Source organism: Nicotiana sylvestris, chromosome 6, assembly GCF_000393655.2.
Source record: "Nicotiana sylvestris chromosome 6, ASM39365v2, whole genome shotgun sequence".
Lineage (NCBI taxonomy): Eukaryota > Viridiplantae > Streptophyta > Magnoliopsida > Solanales > Solanaceae > Nicotiana > Nicotiana sylvestris.
In genome coordinates, this window is record NC_091062.1 from 9226696 (window position 1) to 9253692 (window position 26997).

The 26997-nt window shown below is 38.3% G+C and overlaps 1 protein-coding gene across 1 annotated transcript; it reads right to left on the bottom strand.

Annotated features, from left to right (window-relative positions):
• Positions 1 to 12158: 12158 nt before the first annotated feature.
• Positions 12159 to 12661, bottom strand: LOC138870247 (uncharacterized protein At4g04775-like). The gene is made up of 2 exons (XM_070148040.1): positions 12542 to 12661; positions 12159 to 12446 (listed from the first exon to the last, which is right to left on the bottom strand). Exons 1-2 carry the CDS (start codon positions 12659 to 12661, stop codon positions 12159 to 12161), a joined length of 408 nt encoding a protein of 135 aa, XP_070004141.1.
• Between the last annotated feature and the right edge of the window lie 14336 nt (positions 12662 to 26997).

Below are 26997 nucleotides of genomic sequence, written 5' to 3' on the forward strand. Positions count from 1 at the left end.
AGATATATGAATAGAACAATAATAACCGACTCTTCTATAGCTCACATTGACATCAACCTCACGAGCAACTTAACTGCCAATAACAAATCCACCTGGCACGGTCACAGACCTCCAGTCCAAGCATATCATATAGAAGCAATCCAACAAGTACACATGTATATGCTAACTGAAACAAGATTCTCATTCTCCTTGACTGGAATAAATAACACTCTATATCGTAGGCATGAGCAAACTGCGCTGTCATAGCTCAAATTAGCAAGTTAACACAGAATTAGTAATTACCAAGTTTGTTATGGAATTTAGCATCTTGGAAATCTCAAGTATAGTCCAGATAGTTCTTAATAGAGTTACGAATACAAGAAACATTATACCTTAGCCCAATATCCCACTCTAGGCATATCATAGCTTACGTATCTTCCGAGCATGAATATTAGCTCGGTGCTTGCACACAGGTTCAACCCTCACATACATTCACGTTCACAACGCATAGTTATCATCATCAATTAGCTCAACTAGTGCATCCAAAGAGTTTAGATAAGACACCCACCTCAAACATGCCACAATCCCGAAATAGTATATTTTTGAGAATTCCCCGTCTCCAAATTCCTAGATTACATAAATCACCGTAACTGATCACAACCTCAACACTCAATGACTGACACATCCCTCAAGTACGATCATTTCATGATAAGTATTCTCAAAATTTTCCTACAATACATAGCAAGATCGAAATATTGGCAGTCGATCAACCAAATGGGTGTTGAAATACCAATAGACATTTGTTGGTAAAAATATAGTGTGCACCCTTCTAAGGTCTTACCGAGCAGTTATAACATTCATCTAAATACATGAAACTGACTATTCCATCCAGAACTCGTGACCTTCCCTTTAAGAATGAACTGCCACGTTGCACATGAAAATATTAATCATGTACCACACACCACGTCTATCATGCCATCTTGTTGCAAACACAAAATCTCATTAGAAATTTCTGGGCTATAGGAAAATTACATTCTGGCAGTTAGAAATCTTCTATTTGCTCCCATTTAGGAGGAGTTTGTAATATACAATATGTTCCGCACACCGGTAGAAGATATCCGGCTCGAACTATGGTAAAAACCATCAAGAAAACTTTCAAATATGCTCACACATACCCAAGTTATCAAAACGGAATTCCTCTGGCTTGACCAGGCCATGTAGGCCACCAACCCAAAAATATTGCCATCAAACATCTATAAAGCATCACAATATACGGTATATGAATCTGAAGCTATATTACGTATTATAGATACCTTTTATGTTTTTATACAATGTATTTATGTATTTAAGTTGTTGTATTCATTAATACAACCAAAAAAATAGGCGTAAAAACTGGAATTCCAGCTAAGTTTGACATGTATTTAGCTGTATTCAAGCGGCATTAACGTTAAATACAGAAGGTTAAACTGGTTAAAAACGGAAGGAAATCAAATCACATGATATTCTCCTAATTTAACTCCACGAATTAAGGAAATCAAATCACATGATATTCTCCTAATTTAACTCCACGAACTAAGGAAATCAAATCACATGATATTTTCCTAATTTAACTCAACGAACTAAAACGATCCTTCATTAATCTGTATTTGAAAGATACATAATAAAGATTATAGCTGAACAAAGAGGAATACATATGAATAATACAGTTGAGTAGAATTGTATACAATTGAATACAACAAAATACAACTTAATTCATCTGAATAAAACACTTGAATACAACAAAATACAATTGAATACAACTGAATAAAACTCTCGAATGCAACAAAATACAACTAACTTGTGCTGAATAAAATAGTTAAATACAACTGATTAAAATTGAATACAAGAGAATACGCATAACTTTTTAATACATCTAAAATATATAAATTAATGCTACTGAATACATGTGAATACAGCTGAAAAATACATTCGAATACAACTGAATATAAATAGGCGATTTGGGCGATCTAGAGAGAGAAGCAGCCTGATGGCTTCGCCGGCCGGCGGCCAGCCATTAATTCCGGCTGGTCAGCCCCTTAACACATCTGCCCAACCTCCTACAATAACTACAAATAATCCCCAGCCCTCAAATCCCACAAACGAAGCCATGAATTACGCAAAAGCTGTGAACCCTACTTCAACGACCACTGCCAAGCAGAATCGAGCCGCTACAGTTGAACCAATTGCTCTTCGTCTATCAAAATCAACGAATTAAACTTACCCTAGGCGATTGTAATGGAGTGATAATGGAGGAGAAATAGAAAATTTGGGTGGGAGGAGAGGTATGAATTGTGGGTTGAGGGAGAAAGAGTAAAGTGTATGCAAAAAGAGAGAGAACGTGGTTAGTCAATTTTACTGTGATTATGTGAGAGAAAAGACTAAAAAGGAGAGAGAAAAATATTATTTAGCATATATGGTGCCTTAAACGTAGGATATAACTATAATTAGATATTTGGCTATAAGGTATAAAAGGTATCTATAGGATGTAATATTTTAAAATGGTATTTATTTAAAATAAATAGGGTACTAAGGTTTTCTATAGGGTGTAAAAATTCCTTTCATATAAGCACAAGTGCATGTACGTTCGCATGTCCATGAGTCCGTCTTATGTTTTACTGATTCTCGGAATTTAAGTAGTCAATTAATTCAATGATGTATAAATATTTAAGCAGAAAGACAACTGTTAGAAACTTTTTATTTTGTGCCTCACACAATTGACGCTAGTTGTGAGAGGCCTTTTTTTTTCTCACATATTTGTGGGCACAGAATTTTGTGGATCCACATGTATAAGATATGAGTCCACAAATATATGATATAAAAAGAGGTCTCACACAACTAGCGTCAGTTATGTGAGGCTCAAAATAAAATCACTCGCAACTGCTCTAGTACTTCTTCATTTTATTTATCTATAATCATAGTTCTATTGGCATGGAAACAAAAAGTGATGTGATTATGGGTGTGTTTGGTACGAAGAAAAATATTTTTAATTTTTTCATATTTTGTTGAATTAAATGTTTTGAAAAATATTTTCCTTATAAACTCATTTTCCTCCAATTTCTCTTTTTTTCCTTAAGAAAGGGTAGGCGTGTGCACTAATAATCTCCTGCTATGCATGGGGTTCGGGGAAGGGCAGGGCCATATTATCAAGAGAATGGAAAATATTTTCCAAAACTCCTTTTCAACCTTCCCCATCCTCACCAACCCACCGAGGGACGAATTTACATGGACCCAAGCGATGTCATGGGACACCGCTTAATCGAAATTATTTATTATTTATATATATAAAAATAATAAGTAAAACCAAAATACAAGATACAATCATTAAATGTGACAATACTTGTATTGAAATAGCTCAATAGTCTAGTGGTTGACAACTTCAAGTTTGATATGAAAGGTCTAGGGTTCGATCTCCCTTAACTCTACAAAATATTTTTTGACTGTTACGGGCATGTTGCTAGAAATAGTGACACCGCTTATGAAAAATCTTGCGTACGCCACTGATTACTCACCCCACCCCACACCCACCAACCCAACCCCACCCCACTCCTTATCTCCAAAAAGGTTTTTTTTAACTTTCAGTTTTTTTTCCGTCACCACCCACCCTGCTACGCTCCACCCTCCCACCCAAAAAAAATTCTTTTTTTTTTACTTTTTTTTGTAATTTGAAATTTCCGTTTTTTTTTCGTTTTTCTGCACAATCCCCCCTCCCGGAAAAAATATTTTTTTGTATTTTTTCAGTTTTAGTTTTTTCATCTTACGGTTACAAGTTCAAAATTATACAAGTTCCAAAGTTATGAGTTTAGAGTTTTATGTGTTTGGAAGTTTACAGGTTTAGAATTTATAAAGTTTACAGGTTCGAAAGTTCGCGGTTTCGAAAGTTTATGAAAATTGTGGGTTCGAAAGGTTGTTGGTTCGAAAGTTTATGGTTTCATGTTTATTGTATCTAAATTGTTTATGAATACTCTTGAGAAGTTATTTTTCTTAATTTGCATACCAAACACTGAAAAATAAATAATATTACTACTTGTTTTTCAAAAAATATTTTCTTGAAAAATATTTTCTGTTATACCAAACACACCCGATGTTTTATTTACGGTAAAAGGTCTGATATGTCCCTTTAATATTAACAATTATTTAAAAATATCCTTCGTTATACTATCGGGACATAAAATCCCTCACCGTTACACTATTAAATAAAAATGCCCCTAATTAGACGGCATAGACACGTGACGTAACCTTAAAGCTGAAGAGAATCCGGTTCTTTTAATAACCCAACCCGCTCTGACCCACTAAATTGACCCACTCTTCTAAAACTAAAAACACGGCTTAGAACCTAACCTAAAAACACGGTTCTTAGTTCTTCTCTTTCACTCGCTCTAGAAGACTCCGTCCACAGAAGAAAAATTGTGAGATTTTCTCCGCAAATGAAGTAAAGGTAATATATTTCTCCATGAAAATGCTTCGCTTTTCTTGTTTTAATTCTTTTTTGCTCAGATTTTTTATGTGTTTTCTATTATTATAGGGTTTTTCGCCTAGGGTTTTGATTTGTTGTGTTTTGTTGACATCCATATATTTATTTTTGTACTTTCAGTATTATATTCACATTTTTTGTCTGCTTCAAGTGTTTGCATGCTTTATTATTGATATGGTTCCGATGTGAAGTTATTTTTGGTCCCGACAAGATTTTGTTTTTGGTAGCTGGTTTAGGGTGTTTCTTCGTCCCAATATTCTGATCTTTTTTTGTTGTTTAATAGGTAAATTTGTCCCTAATTTGTTACTTTTTGATTATAGTATTATGTGTGTAAGACCACATTCAATGAGTTTTTAGTTAATTTACTATGGAGCGGGCCTGAATCTGTACCTTTATGTGGTGTGGTCTTAAGATATGAACTTCTTCTTTATTTATTAAGTGATGTTGTCCCCATTTGTGTGACCTTTTGGTATTAAAGTATAATGTTAGTAGGACCACCTTCAATGGTGGTATGACATAGCTAAATGTGGTCTTTTATGTGTGAAGGGGGACCCCTACCCTTAGCTGATTTTTAAATTTAATTATTCTCTTTTTAGTTCTGCCATTTTATTGGTTTATTTATTCTTTGCTAACTTGACCTATTGGCTATATTTGTAGGTTATTGGAGATGGTGTTAGTAGATATAATATTCAATTATGGTGGTGATTGGGTTACACAGCCTGAGGTCTTATACACAAAGAAACTGGTGCACACTTGGACAGGTTATGACTCAGACTTACTTTCATATATAGACATAGTGAATGAATATATAAATGAGCTAGGGTTAGGGATTCAACATCTTATTGTTGCTTGTCCTTCTGGCAAATTTTATGAGATTGATGGGGATGTTGGGATTAGACAATTACTTAGCTTGATATGCGATGAATATATTGTTGTTAACATTTATGTTGTGGATGAATGTGAGATCCCTATTCATGGTATCCCTAATATTGTACACCATAAAGAATCATACACCCACGAGGATGAGGCTGGTACTGACTATAGCTTAAGTGACTTAGAATCTGACTCTAGTTCTGAATCAGAAGGTTATGATTCTAAAGAATTGGAAACATTGAAAGTACAAAAAAAGAGAAAGATAACTGAAGAACTTAATGAGTACAAAGAGTTGTATAAAGGTATGATCTTTAAGGACATACCAGAAGCTAAAAAGTGCATGGAGTTGTATGCTTTGGCAAACAAGAAAATATTAGAGTTGTTGAAGAGTGACAAAATAAAACTTAGGTATAAATGTGATATATTTGGTTGTCCCTTTTTGTGTTTGATATCCAAAGTGAGGAATGGTGGAGTTAAGATCAAGACCTTAAATACAGAACATAGTTGTGGTGTTGCTTATGATAACAATACTGTTGATTTCAATACTATTGCACAATATTTCAAGCTTAAATTACAGGATAATCCTAAGTCTAAGGTAAAGGAGATGATAGCAAATTTGAAGAGGGTTTTTGAACTAAATATTAGTCATGGAAAGTGTAAGAGAGCAAAGAGAATGGTCTTGGAAAGCTTAGATGGTAGTTTTAGTGATGAGTATAACAAACTTGAAGCTTATGCAACTGAATTGAGAGATAGTAATCCAGGCAGTGATGTGGTTATAAACCTTTCAAAGAATGCACTTGAAGAAGGGAGAAGAAGATTCTTGAGGATGTATATTTGCTTTCAAGCTTTAAAGATGGGTTTCAAGCGAGGGTTGAGACTTTTTATTGGTCTAGATGGCACTTTCTTAAAGGGGAAAGCTAAGGGCCAACTACTAGTGGCTGTTGGACAAGATTCACAGAACCATTTCTACCCTTTGGCTTGGGCAGTTGTTGACAAAGAGACAAAGAATACATGAAATTGGTTCTTGCAGTTGCTTCAACATTCTCCAGACCTCAAGGATGGGGAAGGAATTACCTTCATGTCAGACATGCAAAAGGTATTCATATGTCAATCTATTTCTGTCTTTTTCTATTTTTGTCCTCAATTTCTGTCTTTTTCTATTTTTGTTCTAATTTTCCGTCTTTATCAATTTCTGTCCTTTTCTATTTATTTCTGGCTTTTCTATTTATTTCTGTCCTATAGTGCTGTCCATGTTCTGTATTTAATTCTGTCTTTAATTCTGTCTTTTTGTTGTTTATGAAATAAAATTTAATTTTGTTCTGTCTTTTTTTTGTTTATGAAATATTCTAAGTGACTGTATGTTTTTGTAACTGGCATAGGAATTAATTGATGTTGTTAGAACTTTCCTTCCTCAATCACTACATAGATATTATGTTAGACATATTGAGGCCAACTGGTGCAAGATATACAATACTGGTGAAAGCAAAAAATTACTTTGGTGGTGTGCATGGTCAACTTATGAGAAGGAATTCAAGGACCAATTGAAGATTGAACCATCACAAGCAATGTAGCCACCTGAGTTGGTGAAGTTGGCTGGCAGGCCGAAAGTTAAGAGAGATAGGCAGAAGGATGAGGCCATTAAAAGGCAAGGATTGTGGTCACAATCAAGAAAAGGAAGAGTTATGACTTGTAGCAAATGTGGAGAGATAACCCACAATGCTAGGACTTGTGGACAGGTAAAATCTAATTTGAATATTTATTTAGCAACTTGGATTTGAAATTTGAACTTGAAATTTGAACTTATTTTATTTTTCTAACTTGGATTTTCTTTGAGCAACCAAAGGGAAAGGGAAAGGGAAAACAACAAACAAAGAAGCCAATAACTTTGATAGATGAAGAAACTGAAGAAGACATTAACTGTTCAGCCCCTCCAATCAGTCAACAAAGTCAAGACAATGACTTTAGGTTCATGCTTACACCTGGAGTTAGGAGTATTGGCCAATCAAGCAAGGATATGGAGATTGATCAATGTAGACATGTAATTTTTGACCCACTCATTAGAATTACCTTTAATAGTCCTAGTATTTTTAGGGTATTTATTGGAGTTTATTTCTATAGGATTTTACTTTATTACTAATTTTAATTCTATTTTTAAGGCACAAAAATTGAAAAATACAAAAATAATTTCATGTTTTATTTAGTTTAGGTTATTGATATTTTTATAGCAATATATTTTTGTTTTTACCATGATTTTCACTTTTATTTTTGAATATGATAATTTATATAAAAAATGATATATAAAAATATAGTTTCATAGTATGATATATTTTACTTTAATTAATCATAATTAATTTTAAATTATTTTTATAAAGAAAATGTTTAAGTTTTCTTAATTGGTAGATTTAAAAGGGTTAAAGTCCCAAATTATAGGCCCAATTCGGATGCTAAAAGAGGCCCATATCTGGGCAGCCCAATCCCATAACCCTTTCAACCCAACCATCCAAACCTTTAACCCGCCGGACTACCCAGTGACCCGCCCCATTTTCTTGGTAAATCCTAGCCCTTCACCCCTTTTTAATCCAATGGCCCTAATTAAACCTTAGCCCCATATAAAAGCTCCTGATAATATTTCCCAACCCTAAATCACTTCAACCAAACGGCGCCTGACCCTCCCCAACACACCTCTGCCCGCGCGCCTACTACCCCAAACTCGCCGGAACTCGTCCAAACCCGGCAAGTTAACTCATATGGTCCCCCCTCATCATTAGCATATGATTTTAATGCGTTTTCTTCTCATCTCACGCGCTCTTCTCAATTTCTTTGAAGAATCCGAGCCATTCATAAATGGATGATAGTTAAATGGGAGCCATAAGATCGAGATCTTTGGATCCTAAGCGTTCATTTGCCTAAAACCCGTTTACACAAAAAAGGCTTTCGGATTTTTTGGGGATTTTCAGATTTTGGAGATAAAAATCGGTTTTCTCGGAGAAGAGGAGAAGAAGATTCGGGAGGGGATATATATTTGGAAGTTTTCAGACAGTCTTGAGGAGGAAAAAAGAAATCAGAAAATCGGGAAGGAGGAAGTTCTAGGGTTTTGATTTTGATTTCCAGATTTTTCTCTTCTAATTTTTGGTTTTCGTTTTCCATATATATATATATATATATATATAATAATAAAAACAAAAAAAGGAGGAGTTCTTTCTAGTTTCACTTTTGCTTTTAAGTCAAAAAAGACAAAAAAAAAGAAGCGGTTTTCTTCTTTTGGATTTTTGATTCTTGGTTTTCCTTCTAGACCTCCGTTTTAGTTCATTCAAAATTAGTTCACTTGAATTTGAATTTCACTTCAAAAATCAGAAAACAAAAACTATATAGTGAGTAAAAAAGATTCTATTTTCTTCACTTCTATTTCGGATTCGCAATTCAACTATGGAGTTGAAGCTGTCTTTCGAGGTCTGCTCGAGGTCTGCTCGTGGTTCCTTTTACGTCTCGAATTTCAGTAGCGGATTTTTCTTTCAAGCTCATGCTTGGTTTTATGCTGATTGTACCATATTCGAACATCGAAGGATAATCGAAATTCCAGTTTTCAGGTTCATACCTCATCCTCTACTGCTTTTATGTGGATCCAAGTACTAAGTTAATCTAGTTTGAATGATTTACCTTCTATGCTTTGGATGTTCTGAGATTCCTTTACATGTTAAAGTATCTTTCAAGGTCAGATTTTTTTAGTTTAAGATGACCGAGTCATTGGCTGTGTTTTGTAAGTTTATCTCGTTTGCTTGCCAAGTCTAGTTTGAAGCTAATTTGAAGTTCTCTCTCTAGTGGTTTTTCATCTTTGTCGAACTGGTTCATCTGTTTGTGAATGGTAATCGAGTTTGATTCTGTTTGGTTTGGTATGCTTTGACCAAGGTCTAGATGGTTGTGTTACTGTCAAGTGGATCATGGCCCGCTGATGTGCTTTTCTTGATGTTGGAGCATAACCCTGTCCATATTTTAGTAGCTTGAAAAGTCAGTGATTCTAGATTGGGTTAATGGTTTTGTTTCTTCTACAATCACAACTTAATGCAAGGTTAACTCGTGTGCTTGGTTCATTCCTAAATTCTTGAGTCGGCACCCACTTAGCTTCACTTGTAGGCCACAAAATTTGATGTTCCTATCCACGAAAGTTCTGCCTAGGCAGTCTGGATGCGTCGACGTGAATCCTTCGTTATTATTCTTCAAGTTCGTCGTGTTTAAATGTCATTAGAAGGTATCATTGGTGTCATGAAGTTTGAGAGTTTTTGTGTCTTGAAATGAAAACTTGAGTTGAAGTCCTTCTCCTTTATTTTTGTCGACAATCATTTAGTGAAATGCCTTGTGAAGGTTCTATGATCTTTCTTAATTAACATTTGGGTCAGCTAAAGGGCCCCAATGTCTTGTTAAATTGACGAATTGGTAGACTGTTACTTAGGTAAACTCTGTTAATCAGTGAATTTTCTGATGCCTAGTTTTACTTTTATTAGAAGTGTTCTTTGCGTTTAAAAATAGAAAGTTGAGGAATAAGGCAGTGATGTAAAGTCTGTCACGTATTGGCTCTTGAATTCATGTGTGCGGGGTTTGTTTGAGGTTGGATTAAATTGAAATCAGCACTTTAAAACTATCTGGTGTGGATTAGCTTAGTGGGTGGTGTAGGTTTTCAATTGTAGCATGGGTATTGTTATCATTTGATGTGTTCAAGCAAGTTCTGGGAAGTTTAAAAAAGAGAATAGGGGTTAGCTAAACTCTAAATGGCTTTCATCACATTCTGATTCATCTGAACATTCTTGCCCTTTTCGTTATTCTGCCTTGTCAATTGTGATCTCTTTCTTTTCTTCTAGGTGTTTTCTATGTTGAATATATGAATTATCTTGTATGATTGTTTGGTCGTGGGGATAGGGAAAAAACTAGCCTACTAGTGTTTAAACTTATTTGCATGCTAGGAATGGGCTTGGCCTAGCAAAAGGAAATCAATTGTAAAATATGAGTATGATTTAGAATTTTCATTTCTTTCATTTGCTTATTTTGTTACATTGTTCGTTAGGAGCATGTTTAGGCCGACCACACTTGGGTAGGCAAGCCTTAAGATTTTTGGTTAATTTTGAGGCGAGAGGTCGTTCCCTTAGTTAAATTTATCCGGGGAATGCCCCGAGGGATTTGTATATATTTTATTTCAGGGGTATGCCCCGAAGTGAATGTAATTGGAGGCCTTGGCGAACATCGTAGAAGAAACAGTGTAGAATTGAACTTTAATATTTTCTTTTATTTATTTTTATCTTTTTAGGTGGGGACGACCTCGAGCCTCTTTGTGTTTGTTTTCCTTTTATGTGTTATTACCTCAATTGAATAATTTAAAAGCCAACTAGATCGAGTACGCAATCGTAACCCTCACGGGATTTGGGGAGTGCCTAACACCTTCTCCCCAGTCAAATGAACCCCTTTACCCAAATCTCTGGTGCGGAGTTGGTTTTATAGTCCAAGTGTTTTAAAAGGAAAATTATCTTTTTTTTAAAAAAAGGGTGACCTGGCTCATCGAAATCAATGTCAAGTGGCGACTCAGTAATTTCCTTTTGCACAAAATTCCTGTCACTTTCTAATTGAAAACCCTTTTTAAGCTTTATAAATTCCTTTTATTTATTTAAGAGGGGTTAGTGAAGTTTGGTAAAAAAAAGGGGTGTGACAATCAAGATGTTGTATTGAGGACAAGAGTGATATCAAAAGTCAATACAAGACTTAGATGAGACAGCAAGTGCCAATACCCACTGGTACAAGGTCAATCACCTTCACTGGTGATCACACTGGTGTGAGTGATCCATCAAACCTTCCATACTCACCACCATCTTTAAGCTGGAAAGGAAAATCTGTTATAACTGCAAATCAGTTAGAAAAACATTTGCAGTTAGAAAAACAAAGGCAACAGAGGATTGGAAAGCTTAGGCTAAGGAAAGGAACTTGATGACCAAATTGAACTTTTTTTGTGTTTTGATGGGATGTATTAACTGCAAACTTTGCTGCAAACTTGTTAATATTGGTACTGGATTTAGATGTCATATTATGACTTGGTTGTATAAGTTTTTGTTGTTATAATATGACATCTATTCATCCATTTGGTGATGTAACTACTGTGATAATAGTACTTAAATGCTTATTGACTAGTATTTATTCAGTGAATTGTCCCTTTTAAGTTTGCACAGTGTTGTAGTTTTGAATGTGCTGTAGTTTTGAATGTTATCTTTTGGTCTTAACAGTGTTGTAGACTGTAGTTTTGAAATGATCCAGGATTAGGTGTTTACACATCAACTAGAATTCACAATAACTTGTCCCAGATAGTGCAGTAAAACTGTGTTGAAATTATCTTAACAGTGATATAGTTTTGAAATAATACAGGTTTATGTGTTTATTGACTAGAATTCACAATAAGTTATTCCAGATAGTGCAGTAAAACTGTATTGAAATGATACAATTTTTAAGTAACAATGCAACATGAAAAAGCATTACAAATCAGTAGGCCTTACATAAAGTAGAAATATTTTCATAACTTCATCACAACAACATTAAACTTCATAAAAAATACATTAAAGTAGGCACTATATTTTACACAATACATTTCAATAGGCACTATACATATCAGTAGGCACTACACATATCAGTAAGGCAACATAAACAATACCAACTACACATTTCAGTAGGCACTACACAATACATTTCATCAACTATATTTAACTTCATCAAACACGATAATTTGTTCACAATAACTTGTCCGAAATTGGTCTTAACAAATGCATTATTTCATCATTATTGCAGCAACAAAGCCAACAAACAGTGTAAACAATATCAAAACAAACATCTTCATCTTCAACAATTTCTCTTCCATCTCCCTTGCTTTATTCACTTCAATATTTTTTACAGCCTCTAATACATCAACCTTTTCCAGCAATTTGTCCCTTTCAACTTTGCACGTTTCCAACAACTGATTCAACATATTGATTGTTAGATTAGCAGCATCTAATTTGTACTGCAACTTGTTGATTGCTATCAACGCGCTGTCGGGGTAGGCTTCGTCTTGCCATTCCTAATATCCGCACGACTCATTCTAACAAAAATAACCAATTACGAAATTTGTATCATACCTTCAAATTATGAATCGCAAGCAAAATTAAAACTTACTTCGGGTTTAGCACACTTATAGAATCTCCTTCCAGGATTTTGAGCTGTGGTTGATTTGAAGTTTTTGGCAATCTCTCCACAATGGCACCTCCTCTTTGATGTAGCAGTTGAATCGGACATGGAACCCACGTTTGAGACTGAATCTTGAGTTTTGGAATTACGATTTTTTAAGTAATACAGAGGAGACGAACCTTTGAGACTGAATCTTCAGTTTTGGATTTACTAATTTTGAGTAATAGAGAGAGGACGATTTTTCTCTATTAAGGGTGGGACAAAATTAGGGTTCTAAGCCGTGTTTTTAGTTTTAGAAGGGTGGTTCAATTTAGTGGGTCGGAGCGGGTTGTGTTATTAAAAGATCCGAATTCTCTTCAGCTTTAAGGTTACGCCACGTGTCTATGCCGTCTAATTAGGGGCATTTTTATTTAATAGTGTAACGGTGAGGGGTTTTATGTCCTGATAGTATAACGAGGAATATTTTTAAACAATTGTTAATAGTAAAGGGATATATCAAACCCTTTACCGTTTATTTAATCCCTTTTGTGACACTGCAGGAACAAGCTGATACTTTTGCATCTAAAGAAGTTGCAATATCCTTGGGGCTCGCCAACCAAACTTACCATGAGCCATCCTACATTCAGGTTCTCTCTGCTCAATTGAGTTGCTCGATAAAGCAATATCAATTGAGCACCAGTAGTATCGCGGTATCACAAAATGTGTGAAGAGGGAAATTGCATTTGGTTTATTTCCAGCACAACTTGGAAGATATGTGATTTATACTGTGATTGCAGTTTATTTTTCTTTGATGATCCTCCAAGAAAAGAAATTGAACATCAACTAAGGTCTAGGCAGTTTTTGGCTGATCCTTCTTCAGTAATTGAATGTCAGAGCATCTACAATCTTGGTACCCATGTCACGACGAATCTGAAAATTGACGGCAAGAGCATCAGAGTAAATATAATACACAGTTTTTTTCTTTCCTTTTTTTTGGGAGGGTGGGGGTGGGGAGGGGGATAGGCAGCAAACTCAGCATTTGTTACAAAATATGATACTCCGTTGATTGTAATTGTCAATACATGAAAATTCGATGTAAGCTATCAAATACTTAATCCAGAAACTGCCATTTTAACTTGTAAGGAAGGGAAAGGATTTCAAACGTTGCTATCAATGTAAATATGATGTAATTCTGTTGAAGGGTGTATTCTTTTACAACTATGACCACAGATTTTTTCGTCTAAAAGTTTTTACTTCTTTGATTATCGTAGAAGGTATCCTTGAGCTGGGTCTATCGGAAACAACCTCTCTACACTCAAGGCAGGGGTAAGGTCTGCGTACACACTACCCTTTTTAGATCCCACTCGTGGAATTATACCGGATTTGTTGTTGTTGTTGTTGATTATCGAAGAAGGTATGATTGTGGTTTATATAGGGGACTCATTAGTAACTATATGAATCAACTGCAAAAGTGAACAATACAGCGAGAGCTCTTCCAGGAAGCTAATAAACTCTTCATGTAAAAGTGTATTAGCAAGTTTCTTGTTTGACAGAACTCTCACTTTACCACCTAAGGTTGCGGCAGAGAGGTATAACTCGTCCATTCTTAATGGAGGTCTCTTACTTTGAACTGATCCTAGGCAATGGCTGATTTGTGCTAGTTCGTTGGCTTCCTTTTACCTAAAAATTCTGTGGGACGACAAATTTATGCAGAGGTATTTAACCTTTTACCACTTTTTCGATTAGCAAATTTCGATTACTTTTGAAATTGCTGTCTTTTTTTGGTGTTTTTTTCATTTTTAACCCGTGCCAAAAACTATTTATATTTGGTAGCCGAAAAAGTGTATAAAATTTATATAATTTTTGTATATAACATACAGAATGTATATATATACAAAAAAATATACATTCTTTCGGCTATTATTTTGAAAGCGGCTATACAATGTCATTTTTTCTTTTTTTTCTTTTATTTTGAGGGCCCGAACCGAGACTTTGGTTAATTTTAAATTTATCCTATATTATCTCTTGATTTTTTCTCAAGCACATTTGACTGGAAAATTCACTAGTGTCTACTTTTGCGAGAATTTCAAAAAAATGCAAAACACATGTGAAATATAATTTATATGCGTTCTAAGGTAACTCAGATAACCGAAGATTTGGAGATGTTATATTACATCGTAGTTCAGAAAGTATATTACATCGTAGTTCAGAAATGCAACTAATAGTGGCATTTCAAAAACACGACTTACAAATTGTATTACGAGACTGACTTGTAATAGTATTTGAGATATACTTATAAATCGAATTTCGAAAATGAAGTAACCGAGATGAGGATGTTAAGATGTATGTGCGGGCATACTAAACTGGATAAGATAAGGAATGAAGATATTCGGGAGAAGGTGGACGTTGCTCCCGTGGACGACAAGATGCGGGAAGCGAAGCTTAGGTGGTTTGGGCACGTGCGGAGGAGAACCATAGATTCCCCGGTTAGGAGGTGCGAGCGGTTGGCTTTGGCAGGTACCAGAAGAGGTGAGGGCGGCCTAAGAAGAATTGGGGCGAGGTGATCAGGCAAGACATGACGCGACTTCAGATTTCCGAGGAAATGGCTCTTGATAGGAACGTGTGGAGGTCGAGCATTAGGGTTGTAGGCTAGGAGGTAGTTCATAGTTTTTCCCTCTTTGTACTGGGTAGTCTGATAGAGTTTAACCTATGTCTGTTAGCGGTCTTTGTTTTCACACTATTTTATTGTTTTGCATATGATTGTATTATTGCACTCCCTTTCACTTATTTGGTGTATCTTAAGATATTATTATTATTTCTCTTGTTTCTTTTGTTGTTACAGATCTTTTCTTTCGTTTCTTTTCTGATAATATTGTCTTTTCTGTTGAGTCGAGGGTCTCCCGGAAACAGCCTCTCTACCTTTCCGGGGTAGGGATAAGGTCTGTGTACATCTTATCCTCCCCAGACCCCACTAATAAGATTTTACTGGGTATGTTATTGTTGTTGCTACTTATAAATAGCATATCATAAACATGGTTAATAAATTGTCCAGAAATGTGACTAATAACCCCATTTGAGGATGAGATATAGATTGTAGAATATAACTTATTGTGAGCACGTGATTTTTGCTTCACGCGACAATCGCTCCAAAAGAAATAAAAAATAATAACAATTGATCCTGTTGTACAATTTTTGGATTTTTACATGGCACTTTGTTAATTGTTTATGATTTTTTGCCCATTTTATTTTTATTAAAACAAGATACAAAAAATGTATGTGTCATGCATAATTTGAACCGTAATCCGGTTGTTAAACAGAAAATCATAAATAGGCATCTTTGTCCGTGATTTTGTTTTGTTTGATTTTACCTGTTTTAAAATATTTTAATGTGTGTGCAAATAATCGTATTAAATGTTTATTTAATTTTAATTTGATTTACTTAGGTTTTGTTTTTAAAATAAAGAAGAAAATAAAATAATAATAAAAAAAAATCTTTTTCGGACTTGGGCCAATTTTAAACAAATTGGCCCAAACAAACTCAGCCCAAAAACCAGGCTTGCCCGGTCCGTGACCTGCCTACCCTAGCCATCCAAACGACACCGTTTAATCCAGTATGATCTGGGCCGTTGATCTCAGATTGATCAACGGCCAAGATCTCACACCCCATAACCCACTAATGAACCCGACCCGTTCCACCCGAACCAACCTTGACCCCTACTAAGCCAAACGACACCGTTCCACTTAAGCCCTCAGATCCAGACCGTAGATCTAGATTGATCTAACGGTTGAGATCAAGCCATCCACCCCGTATATAAACCCTTCCCCCTTCACCCCGCGCCCTAATCCAAACCCCCATGCCTTAGTTCGTCTTCACCAGACCCCAACCCTCCAAACCCTAGCCGCCCTTGCATACTTTCGCCATGAAAGCCGGCGGCATGGACGCCGGTGACCCTACCCTTAACACCATAGATGCTCCTCACCGTCCTGAACCCAAATCCACCAACCACACACCTCGAATCCCATCCCACCTTCTCGAATCTTCATTTGAAGATTCGAGTCAAAACTCGATCTACCCCGATCTGCCCTAAATTCATACCAGGCAGTCCCCGGACCCCCCTCGTGACCAAACCATGCTTGGTTTGGTCCGAATCTGACCAGGGAAGCACGAATCCCGGATCTAATTTTTGGAACTTTAAAGGTCTTCGTCGATGGTCCGTGTCTTGTTCAAACCAAAAGATTAAGGTCTAATGGACCTTAATCGAAGTGTTTCTCATCTGAGAAACACTTCGATTAAAGCCCGTTCAGCCTTAAGAAAGGTCTGTCCGAATCCGAGTTAAGGCTTTTGATTTTTCGAGATTTGAGGTGAGTTTTGCTTTTCTTTGCTTATTTCTGTTAGTCCATGTTCGTTTAAAAGGTCTGTTCAGGTTTTGTTTTAATCTGTGTTTTGAGTTTTATCAACTGTTCCTGTCCACCTCGCCTGAACCTTTGTTGTTTGATTGAGTCCTTCTTCTAATTGTTCTGATAATTTGTATGTATGTATTTGTTGTGCAATTAATTGAATTTCAAATGTGAACTGACCAACTGATTCCTCCCATGTAATTTTGCTTAGTCAGTACAATTCGAATCATGTGTTCGATACTGTTAAATGTCTGATTTTGGTTTCGATTGTATGTGTTATAACTAGTATAGTCGAGTCGACATATGTCGTCAATTAGTTTCAGATGTTTGAACAATATACAAATTGATCTGCTTCTGTTAAGCATTGTATGAATCAGTTAGGAATTGAATTTAGCTACTTATAGTTGTTAATCTGAATCAGAAGTATAAAAGGATTGGTTTTGTTTAGTTGCAGTCAGAATTGCACAACATGTGCACTTGTGCACAACATGTGCATAAAGGCCTTTGTTACATTTAAAATAGTTTGACAGCATATGCTGTCAGATATATTCTGCTGCCCATTACCCTGCTTTAGTTTAAGAAGTATTAAACCTTTTTTTAAAAAAAAAGAGTAAGTCTGCCAGGGAATGTTGATGGGGGGGGGGGGTTAATACTTAAATGGCTAAGTGGAACTGAAAAAAGGAGAGCACATGGGAGGTATCTGATTGTCTAACAGGCTGTAAAAGGGTGGAATTTAAGCTATAAAGGGAGGAAGAATACACACAGGACAGAGAAGAGGGAGAGCATGAGATAAAGATACAGAGGGAAATTGTTAACACAGAGAGAGAGGGGATTGGGACTTGAACATTTGAGAGGAGATAGATCAGAGGAAAATACATCTGATATTAGAGGGACATACATAGGAGAGAAATAGAAGGAAGATACAGATGCACCTTGAGAGAGACACACACAAGGGAAGCTGTAACCAAACAGAATCAGTTTCTAAGTGAGAAAGAGAGTTTATTTTGGAAATCAGGAGGGGGATTTAGAAAAGAAATTCTTGTTCGACTGAAAAACACTACTCTTCCTCATCCTTTCGTGTCTGAAATCCAGCATCCAGTTTGTTTTTGTTTCTATCAGATTTTAGGATTTTCTTCTGAGTTTTGAAAAGATCAAACATCGAGTACTGTACCATTAGTTACTGCTTTGGTCTGTTGGTCTGGGTTTATCATTGCTGCTGTATTGCTTTGTTGTTACTACCATTCTTGTGCTGCTGCTGCTGACTCTTCTGCTTCCACTTCTTCTTTGCATTTCAGTAACCAGGTACACATTTCAAGTCCCATATTGGTGTAACTGTAACAGTCTGAAAGCATGAAATGAAAGTTGGAGAAGTTTAAATGTCTGTTGTAATAACTCATGGCATGTTGATTTCTTTCTATATAATTGATTAGTTTGTGAATTTCAATAGCAGGAAAAGATCAGTTGATGCTTAACTGAGTCCTAGTCTCTTGCGTCTTAGTTTATAGTTGCTTGTTGTTATGAGGTATGTAATTGTACAGTACACAGAATGTACGGATAATTGACATAGCGACTGACCAAATTCCTGTTAGCTATGATGACATGCATACGATAGAGTACTTCCATTTTTATACAATGATGTTCTGTTTTATTTTAGTTTCCTTTATCAGGACCCGCTAGGCAGTATATAGAAGCGCGTTCGAATCCCTATTAGTAATAACGCCTAGTAGTTAATTCTCTTAATCTAGCCTAAATAAGTCTAGTTAAATTAAATTCAAGAAATGTTTGGATGCAAGTATAGCATTTCGTCAGCTCGCATGTAGTCTCTTTGTCAAATTAAGTTATCTTCCGTTGAAGTATAATGTTCTCTCCACTTTGTAAATAATTAATCAGGAATTGACAAGGATCCGGATCAGGCCGAAGCATATAATTAAATTAACATATACCTTTCTTCTTCTCTTTTAAAAAAACGCAGTTAGAAATGTAGCCGCCTTAGTATATCCTTTCTAAAATAGAGACGAGCCTCGCCAAATAAAATGCAACATTGCGGGGCCCTCAATGATTAACCATAATAAATATCTAGCATTCAGGATAGATTGCTTAGCAAATTTCATGGTCTTCTCCAAAAAATAATAATGCGTTAAACTCTTTAGGCGCGGCTCGATTAAATTACATTCTTAAACTTGGGTGCGCATTGATGTGACCCGAATCCAAATCTCAACGGAGTCGAAGTGTGTTTAACAATTACGGGTGCATTGATTGCGACGTAGTTCGAGATACATTTTCACGACGTTGCAATTCTATAAAAATAAATGATAATAATAAAAGCGGTTTAAACTTAATAAAAGCACATAAGTCACAACATGTATTTAAATCAGATATTTAGCCATTATAATAATTTAAGCGACCGTGCTAGAACCACGGGATTCGAGGGTGCCTAACACCTTCCCTCAGGTCAACAGAATTCCTTACTTAGAATTTCTGGTTCGCAGACTTCATTTGGAAAAGTCGAAAATTTCCTCGATTCGGGATTCAAGATAAACCGGTGACTTGGGACACCAAAAGCCAAACCTTTCCCAAGTGGCGACTCTGAATTAAATAAATAATCCCATTTCGAATATTGTCACTTAAATTGGAAAAACTCCCCTCGCGCATTTAACCCTTCGGGGGCGGGCGCGCAAAAAGGAGGTGTGACAGCTCTGGCGACTCCGCTGGGGATGTAACCCAGAACCGCTGGTTCAGGGTTCAAGAATTCGAGCTTAGAATAATTGTTATATTTGGCTTTATTATCTGATCTTTATTACATGTTTTTGCATAACGTGCTAAATGTTGTCTTTTACCGCTTTGATATTATCTGAACTGTATATAAACTGTGCCGAAACCCTTCTCTTCTTACCTTCGGGGAGAAGCTCGCTGGTCGAGACTCCCTATTCTGTTAGTGTCGATACCTGAAATAAGAAAGAGGTCGGACAAGTTACAAAGCCGGACGATCTCGCGGGTCCCCGGTACATAGCCCCCTCCTCGACTCGAGTTGTCCGCTCGGGTACACAGTCTAGAGCAAATACCCAGGTTACGAACCTAGAATAACTTGACTTCATGCCGGATCCCTAGTAGGAACGCTTATTTGCATCATGTTGCATTTGACTTAGGGGACTCAACACAGGGGTTGAGTCCATCTAGGACTAGCAACCTGAAATGAAAAGACCATCATGCTGCATTCCTATCTGTGTTGTGCATTTATTTGCTTCGGTTCCGCATGTCGACCGGTTTCTAAAAAAAAAGAAAAATAGCAGCGTAGGGAGATAATTACTTATTTTGGAAAAATAAAACCAATGTCCAAGTAGTGTCAAAACCTCGCCGGAATTTTTCTAAAAAAAAAAAAGAATAAAAACAAAATTTGTCTTCTTAGTTTGAGTTATAAAAAAAAATAATATAAAATTTTTTCTTTTTTTTATCACTTCCAAAAATCAAAAAAAGAGAAGGTATTTATTTAAAAGTAACGGAAATCCATAATAAAAAAAAATGTTGTCTCTTTCGTAGCACCCCTTTTATGAATTCAGACTAATAGTCCGAATATTTCCTAAAAAAAATAAATAATAATATTTTCTTTGGTCTTTATCTCTTTCCAAAAGAAAGAATATAATAAAAATACGTACTCTTGATTTCTAGGTTTATTTGATTTTTTCTATTTATGGTATGCCCGAACTACGCCGGTTTAATTCTCACCGGATGTGAGATACGTAGGCAACCCTCGTCGGGTTCAACCCCATTTTGCTAAAATAGCCAAAATCAATAAATAAAAAAAAGATGTGTCAAATTTTTAAAGAGTCATAAATAAGTCAGGTGACGCTGTTTTGTCATAAATAGCCGAATGATTCCGAAAAGGGATGCCGGAAGGCTGACTTTGCATAAACAGCCACCTTTGGGTCTTGTTTAGCATTTTTGTCCAGTTAACCCACATAGCCTTAAAATCTTCGTCCCCGAAGTGTTTAAAGGCCGTGTTCAAAACTTGATCCCCTCTGTAAAATATTTTGAGTCAAGTCATTTTTTGTTAAAATCACCTTAATAAATGTGCAGGATGAGCACGATGCAAAATGAACATTTTTCAATAATGACCAAAATCCCTGTCAAGTTACGGCTATGGTGGAATGATCTAGGTGTTGAAGGACAAAATGAGGTTAAGAAATATCTGAAAGGTCTTGTGGGTTTGTTGGAAATCCAGCCTCGGGGAGATATCATAAGAGCTTTGGTTACCTATTGGGACCCGGCGCACAATGTTTTCCATTTCTCTGATTTTGAACTCACCCCGACTTTGGAAGAAATGGCCGGATACATCGGGAATACTGAACTTCCCTTGAGGGAAAAATACTTGGTCGCCCCAAGAGTCGTCACGGTACATCGGTTCCTAGATTCATTGAAGATACCTAGAACAGTCCACAACCCGGATCTGGCAGCCGGATTTTGTACTCCATGCTTCATATATGATAGGTACGGTCATGAGGGGGGATTCAATAATCCAATCAACAAACTGTGCAGCAAAGGAGTTCGTCAGAAGTGGGACAAGCACAGACGGGTAGCGTTCATGATGATGTTCCTGGGCCTTCTGGTATTTCCAAGGAAAGACGGAAACATTGATTTGAAGATATCCGGGGTCGTCAGCACTTTACTCACGCAAAGTGACAGTACTCTCGCGCCTATGGTGGTATCTGACATCTTTCGAGCTCTTACAGCTTGTAAAGCTGGGGGAAATTTCTTCGAAGGTTGTAACTTGCTCCTACAGATATGGATGACCGAGCACCTCTGCCATCATTCCGAGATTTTGAGCCATGGTTCCCCGGAAAAGACCTGCATAGAAGAATCTTACACGAGAACCAAAGAGATCAGTTTGCCCAAAGGAGTCCTGGCATGGACCTCGTTCTTTCAAGCTCTTACTGCCAGCCAAATACAATGGACGTTGGGATGGTTGCCTGTTGATGAGATCCTATATATGTCTGCAGCTAAAACTCATTTCTTACTGATGGGGCTTAAGAGCATTCAACCTTACGCACCCTGCCGAGTTTTGAGACAGTTCGGAAGATGCCAGACAGTACCTCATGAGGAAGATCTTAGCACTCAAGCAGTTGAAATAAGTCCTAACGGATAATTCCCAGAAGCGAAGATTCACCAAATCTGGAGTGAGTGTCAATATTTGAAATCAGATACTTGCGTGCGGGATCGAGCCAAAGGAGAGATGGCGCCAGGTTACCTTGCATGGTATAGAAGGGAACTTGAGCATGAAAGGCCAGTTAAGAGACCCCACATCCGGAATTTCACTGAATCATCGCAAAGACAGTGGGATTGGTTAGCGAAGGAAAGAGGCTATTGCGCCGAAATCAGCAGGTTAAAGCAACAAGTGGGAAGCTTGAAATATGAGCACAACATACAGGTTGCTACCAATCTGGGAGAGCGGAACAGGTTAATTCAGGAAAACGAAATGCTCAGAGCCCAGATCAAACAGATAAGGGTGGATGCGGATAAACAACCAAGGCGTCGATCAGACGAGCAGCTGATAAAAAGGCTAAAAAGTGAAATCAGGGAATGGCAAGATGGTCTAAAGAAATCTGAAAGCGTCATAGCCGAGTTCAGGGCACAGTGGGATACAAGAGCAGATAAACATCACCGATACCTGAATCAATTGGAAGGCGACCACGAGAAAACTGTTGCTAAAATAAAGAGAGAGATGGCTGCACTTAAGATCAAAGCAGTTAATCAGGCCAAGGATTTCCAAATTGAGAGCAGATACTGGTACGACTCAATGGCCCAGATGAAGTTGGAAGTACGACGACTGAAGCATCAGCATATACAGGATACTCAAGTATTCAAGATATGTAGCGATCAGATAAAACGCCTACTCGTAGAGAAGAAGCAAACCAGAGATAGGATTAAGGCCATTGCCCATGCCATCACCAGACGATGTCTACGATGTGAGAACATGTCCAGCGTTACCGTCCTCTCGGTAGTGATGGGTTATGTCAAGCAGACTATGCATGAGCTGGAGAAACTTGAGAGGGATCTCACGCCTAGGACCGCGGCGAGGCCGAACGATGCCCCGCGGACACCAATTTTCAAAACCATAATGCACTCATAAGTCAAGCCTGTATCTTAGCATCTTCTGCCTGTTTTTCCATCAGGGTGATTTTTAGTCTATTTTGAGTCTAGGTTTATTTTCAAAGTTTGCTCTTTCTTTTGCAAAATGTAGTTTGTAATAGACCATTTCAACAATAAAGAGGTTGCTTCTTTTACGCTCATTTGTGTTTTTCGAACTACGTAATGATCTGATTCATGTAGGCATCATGATGCGTAGGCAATCCTCATCGGATCCGGTCGCATTTCTTTTACTGCAAAATAAAAAAAAACATAAAAGAAAAACAAAAAAAAAAGAGAAAAAGAAAAAGAAAAAAGAAAAGAAGGGGAAAAACTAATAAGAGGAAAAATGCCGGAATGACGCATGCTCTCGTAGCAAACATATAGTAATCCACTTAACTATATAGGTGCATCATGCCCAACGTGAGATTAACTATCTGTTATTTGCTGCAAATTAACCGTGCGTTTGTCGATGAGTATTCCAGGGTTTTTGGAAAGACGGTTGGTTTGGTGAAAGTCTGGCCTCGCACTCATACTTCACGAGGTCAAGGAGAAGTGTTCAACTACCTGTTGTTAGGACCAGAAGCAGTACTCACACTTACTTCACCAGGTCAAAAGGAAGTGTGGAAATGTCTTCAGAAATTCCATTGCAAACAATCCCTGTTTCCGAGGAAAGCTCGATCTCAGCCGTCCTCACACCTGAATCCGCAACTGCGGAGGAAAATAGAATCCTACGGCTCCGCATGTTGGAAATGCTGGACGATTGGAATAATGGGAAAGAGCCGCCAAGTGTCGTCCCCGGATTCCCTGAATTATTCTCCAGGTCAAGTGGGACTTCTAATGTCCCCATAAATTATCCTGCTACCCCATTCGGGTACCCAGCCACCTCAGCCTTCTCTGCTGGATCGCCTTCTGAGCCTCATCCCCGAATGTCATCCACTGATGCAAGCATGAACATCTTTACTGCATCGCCTTGCCCGATTACGGCACAACCTACCACGTACAAGCCAAGCTTTGACTCATCCTCTTTTACATTCCAAGCACCATTGTTCTCAATGGAACCAACTAGGTTCGCTACCAGCACTAATCCTCTACCGCCTCAGTGCGAGCTTGCACCTGGGCAAGATCAGAACCCCAGAATTGCAGAACAAAATGAGATTGCCAAGAGAATGAGAAGCCTTGAACAAAGTTTGAAGAATATGCAAGGATTGAGCGGACAGAAGAGCATCTCTTACGCCGACCTGTGCATGTTCCCTCACGTGCACCTGCCAGCGGGTTTCAAGACCTCGAAGTTCGAGAAATACGATGGGCACGGTGACCCCATTGCACATCTTAAGAAATACTGCAACCAATTGCGAGGAGCCGGCAGAAAAGAAGAACTGCTAATGGCATATTTTGGGGAAAGTCTAGTAGGGATAGCCTCGGAATGGTATATGGACCAGGAAATGTCCCGATGGCATATATGGGATGATCTCGCTAGAGATTTTGTGAAACAATTCCAGTATAACATCGACATTGTGCCAGACCGAAATTCGATGTCGAATTTGAAGAAGAAACCTTCAGAAAGCTTCAGGGAATATGCTATTAAGTGGCGTGAACAGGCGTCAAGAGTGAAGCCTCCCATGGATGAAGTGGAAATGGTCACTACTTTTCTCCAGGCTCAAGAATCTGACTATTTCCAAAACATGATGTCAGCCATGGGTAAGCCATTCGCGGAAGCGATCAAGATTGGAGAGATGGTAGAAAATGGTCTGAAAACAGGTAGGATTCTGAGTCAAGCAGCCATAAGGGCAACCTCCCAGGCCGTCCAAAGCGGGTCCGGAGGAATGACCAGAGGGAAGAAGAAAGAAGAAACAACTATGGCAGCCTCGGAAGCAAGGGAGTATCGTCATCCCAGGCCCCGTTTCCCGGAAAGAACCCCACAACACTATTACCCCCACTCCAATTTGGCATATGCTCATCAACCTTATATGGTCATGAATGCCACCCCTTATGCCCATCCACCACAACAAGCCAACCGAGGCCCAGCTCCACCTCCCAGAAATCAGCCTCCTTACCGCAACCACTATAACCCACAACCCCCGCAGAATAACTTCCGCCCTCAGGAGCCACCCAGAAGGCGGACTTTCACGCCCATCGGTGAGCCATACTCAACTTTGTTCCCAAAGCTGGTCCAGTTGGGTTTCTTGCAACCAATCCCTCAAACAAGGCAAAACCCGACGTCACCTTCTTACAAAGCTGGAGTCAGATGCGCCTATCATTCAGGGGCCGAGGGACATGATACAAATGACTGCTGGTCGTTGAAAAGAGTGGTCGAAAACTTGATAGAGCAAGGGAAAATAGTGCTAAGGGACGAGGAGATCCCGAATGTAACTAACAATCCATTACCTGCTCACAATAATGGGCCGCTGATCGGAATGATTTGTGAAGACAAAGAGTTCGACCCTGCTCTGAAAGCCATAATTGCCATTGTCGACACGGGAAAGAGGCCCGAAACGGACCAAAAACCAGAAAAAGGGGAAGAGGCCAAAGCTATAAAGAAAGTGCCTGAAAAGAAGGTGGAGAAGAAAGTGGTACCAGTAAAGGATGGAGTTCTTTACATACCACGAGGTCGAGCTGAGAAGACGCAGAACTTCGGAATCAAAAAGACAAAACCTATGTACGTGCCAAAAGGGGCCTATGTGGTCCGGGGGACGATTCAACCACCTCGGCTGAATGAGCCAGTGGTTATCGGACGCGTGCCACAAAAGCCAATGACCAACCCGTCCACAGTGCCGTGGAATTATCAAAAGACTTTGGTAATGTACAAAGGTAAAGAGGTCATGGGAGAACTTCCAGAAAATACTTTCATTGGAAGGTATTCAAATACCCAAGAACTGAACAACGCCACACAAAGGCGCTTCCCGCCAAAGAAGCCCGTGAGTGTTGAAGAAGCGGAAGTGTTCTTCCAACAAATGAAAATGCCGGATTACGAAGTGATAGATCAGCTGCGCAAGTACCCCGAGCAAGTGTCCATGCTGTCATTGTTAATGAAGTCGACCGAGCATCAAAAGATCTTACTGAAGACCCTGAATGAAGCATATGTGCCAGTTGAAACCTCGGTGGAACAATTAGAGCGGTTGACAGAAAGATTCTTTGCCGTCAACCAAATCTCTTTCAGCAAGAACGATCTACCCCCGGAAGGAGCGGCACACAACAAGGCTTTGCACCTAACAGTTAAATGCGAAGACTATTATGTCAAGCGGGTAATGTTGGATGGGGGCTCAGGCGTTGACATTTGCCCACTCTCCACGCTACAAAGAATGGAAATCGGGACCGGAAGAATCCGACCCAACAATGTTTGCGTAAGAGATTTCGACGGCATCAAGAGAGATACCATGGGGGAAATAGACCTGTTGTTGGTCATAGGACCAGTCGAATTTCAAGTAACCTTCCAGGTGCTCGACATGGATACATCCTACAATTTTCTCCTTGTCAGACCTTGGATCCATGTGGCAGGAGCTGTGCCTTCCACTCTTCACCAGATGGTGAAGTTCGAGTACGAAGACCGAGAGATCGTGGTCCATGGGGAAGATGAGCATGCTATCTATCGGGACCCATCGATCCCATATCTGGAACCAACAGAAGGGAGCAAACATACGGTCTATCAAGCTTTTGAGATTGTACTGGCAGAGCAGCACGAAGAGGGAATACACTACCCCCATCCTTTCTTGTCTAACGCCTCGGTTATGGTGGCCAAAGAGATGATCCGGCACGGATTTAGGCCAGGGAAGGGGCTTGGACGAACCCTTCAGGGAATAACAGAACCTATTACCTTGCCAGTCACCAAGAAACCTTTTGGACTAGGTTTCAAACCTACTCCAGCCGACGAAGAGTGGGCAAAGAAAAGGAAAAATGAGGGTTGGAAGTTGCCTCGACCATTGCCGGATTTATATGCGACTTTCCTC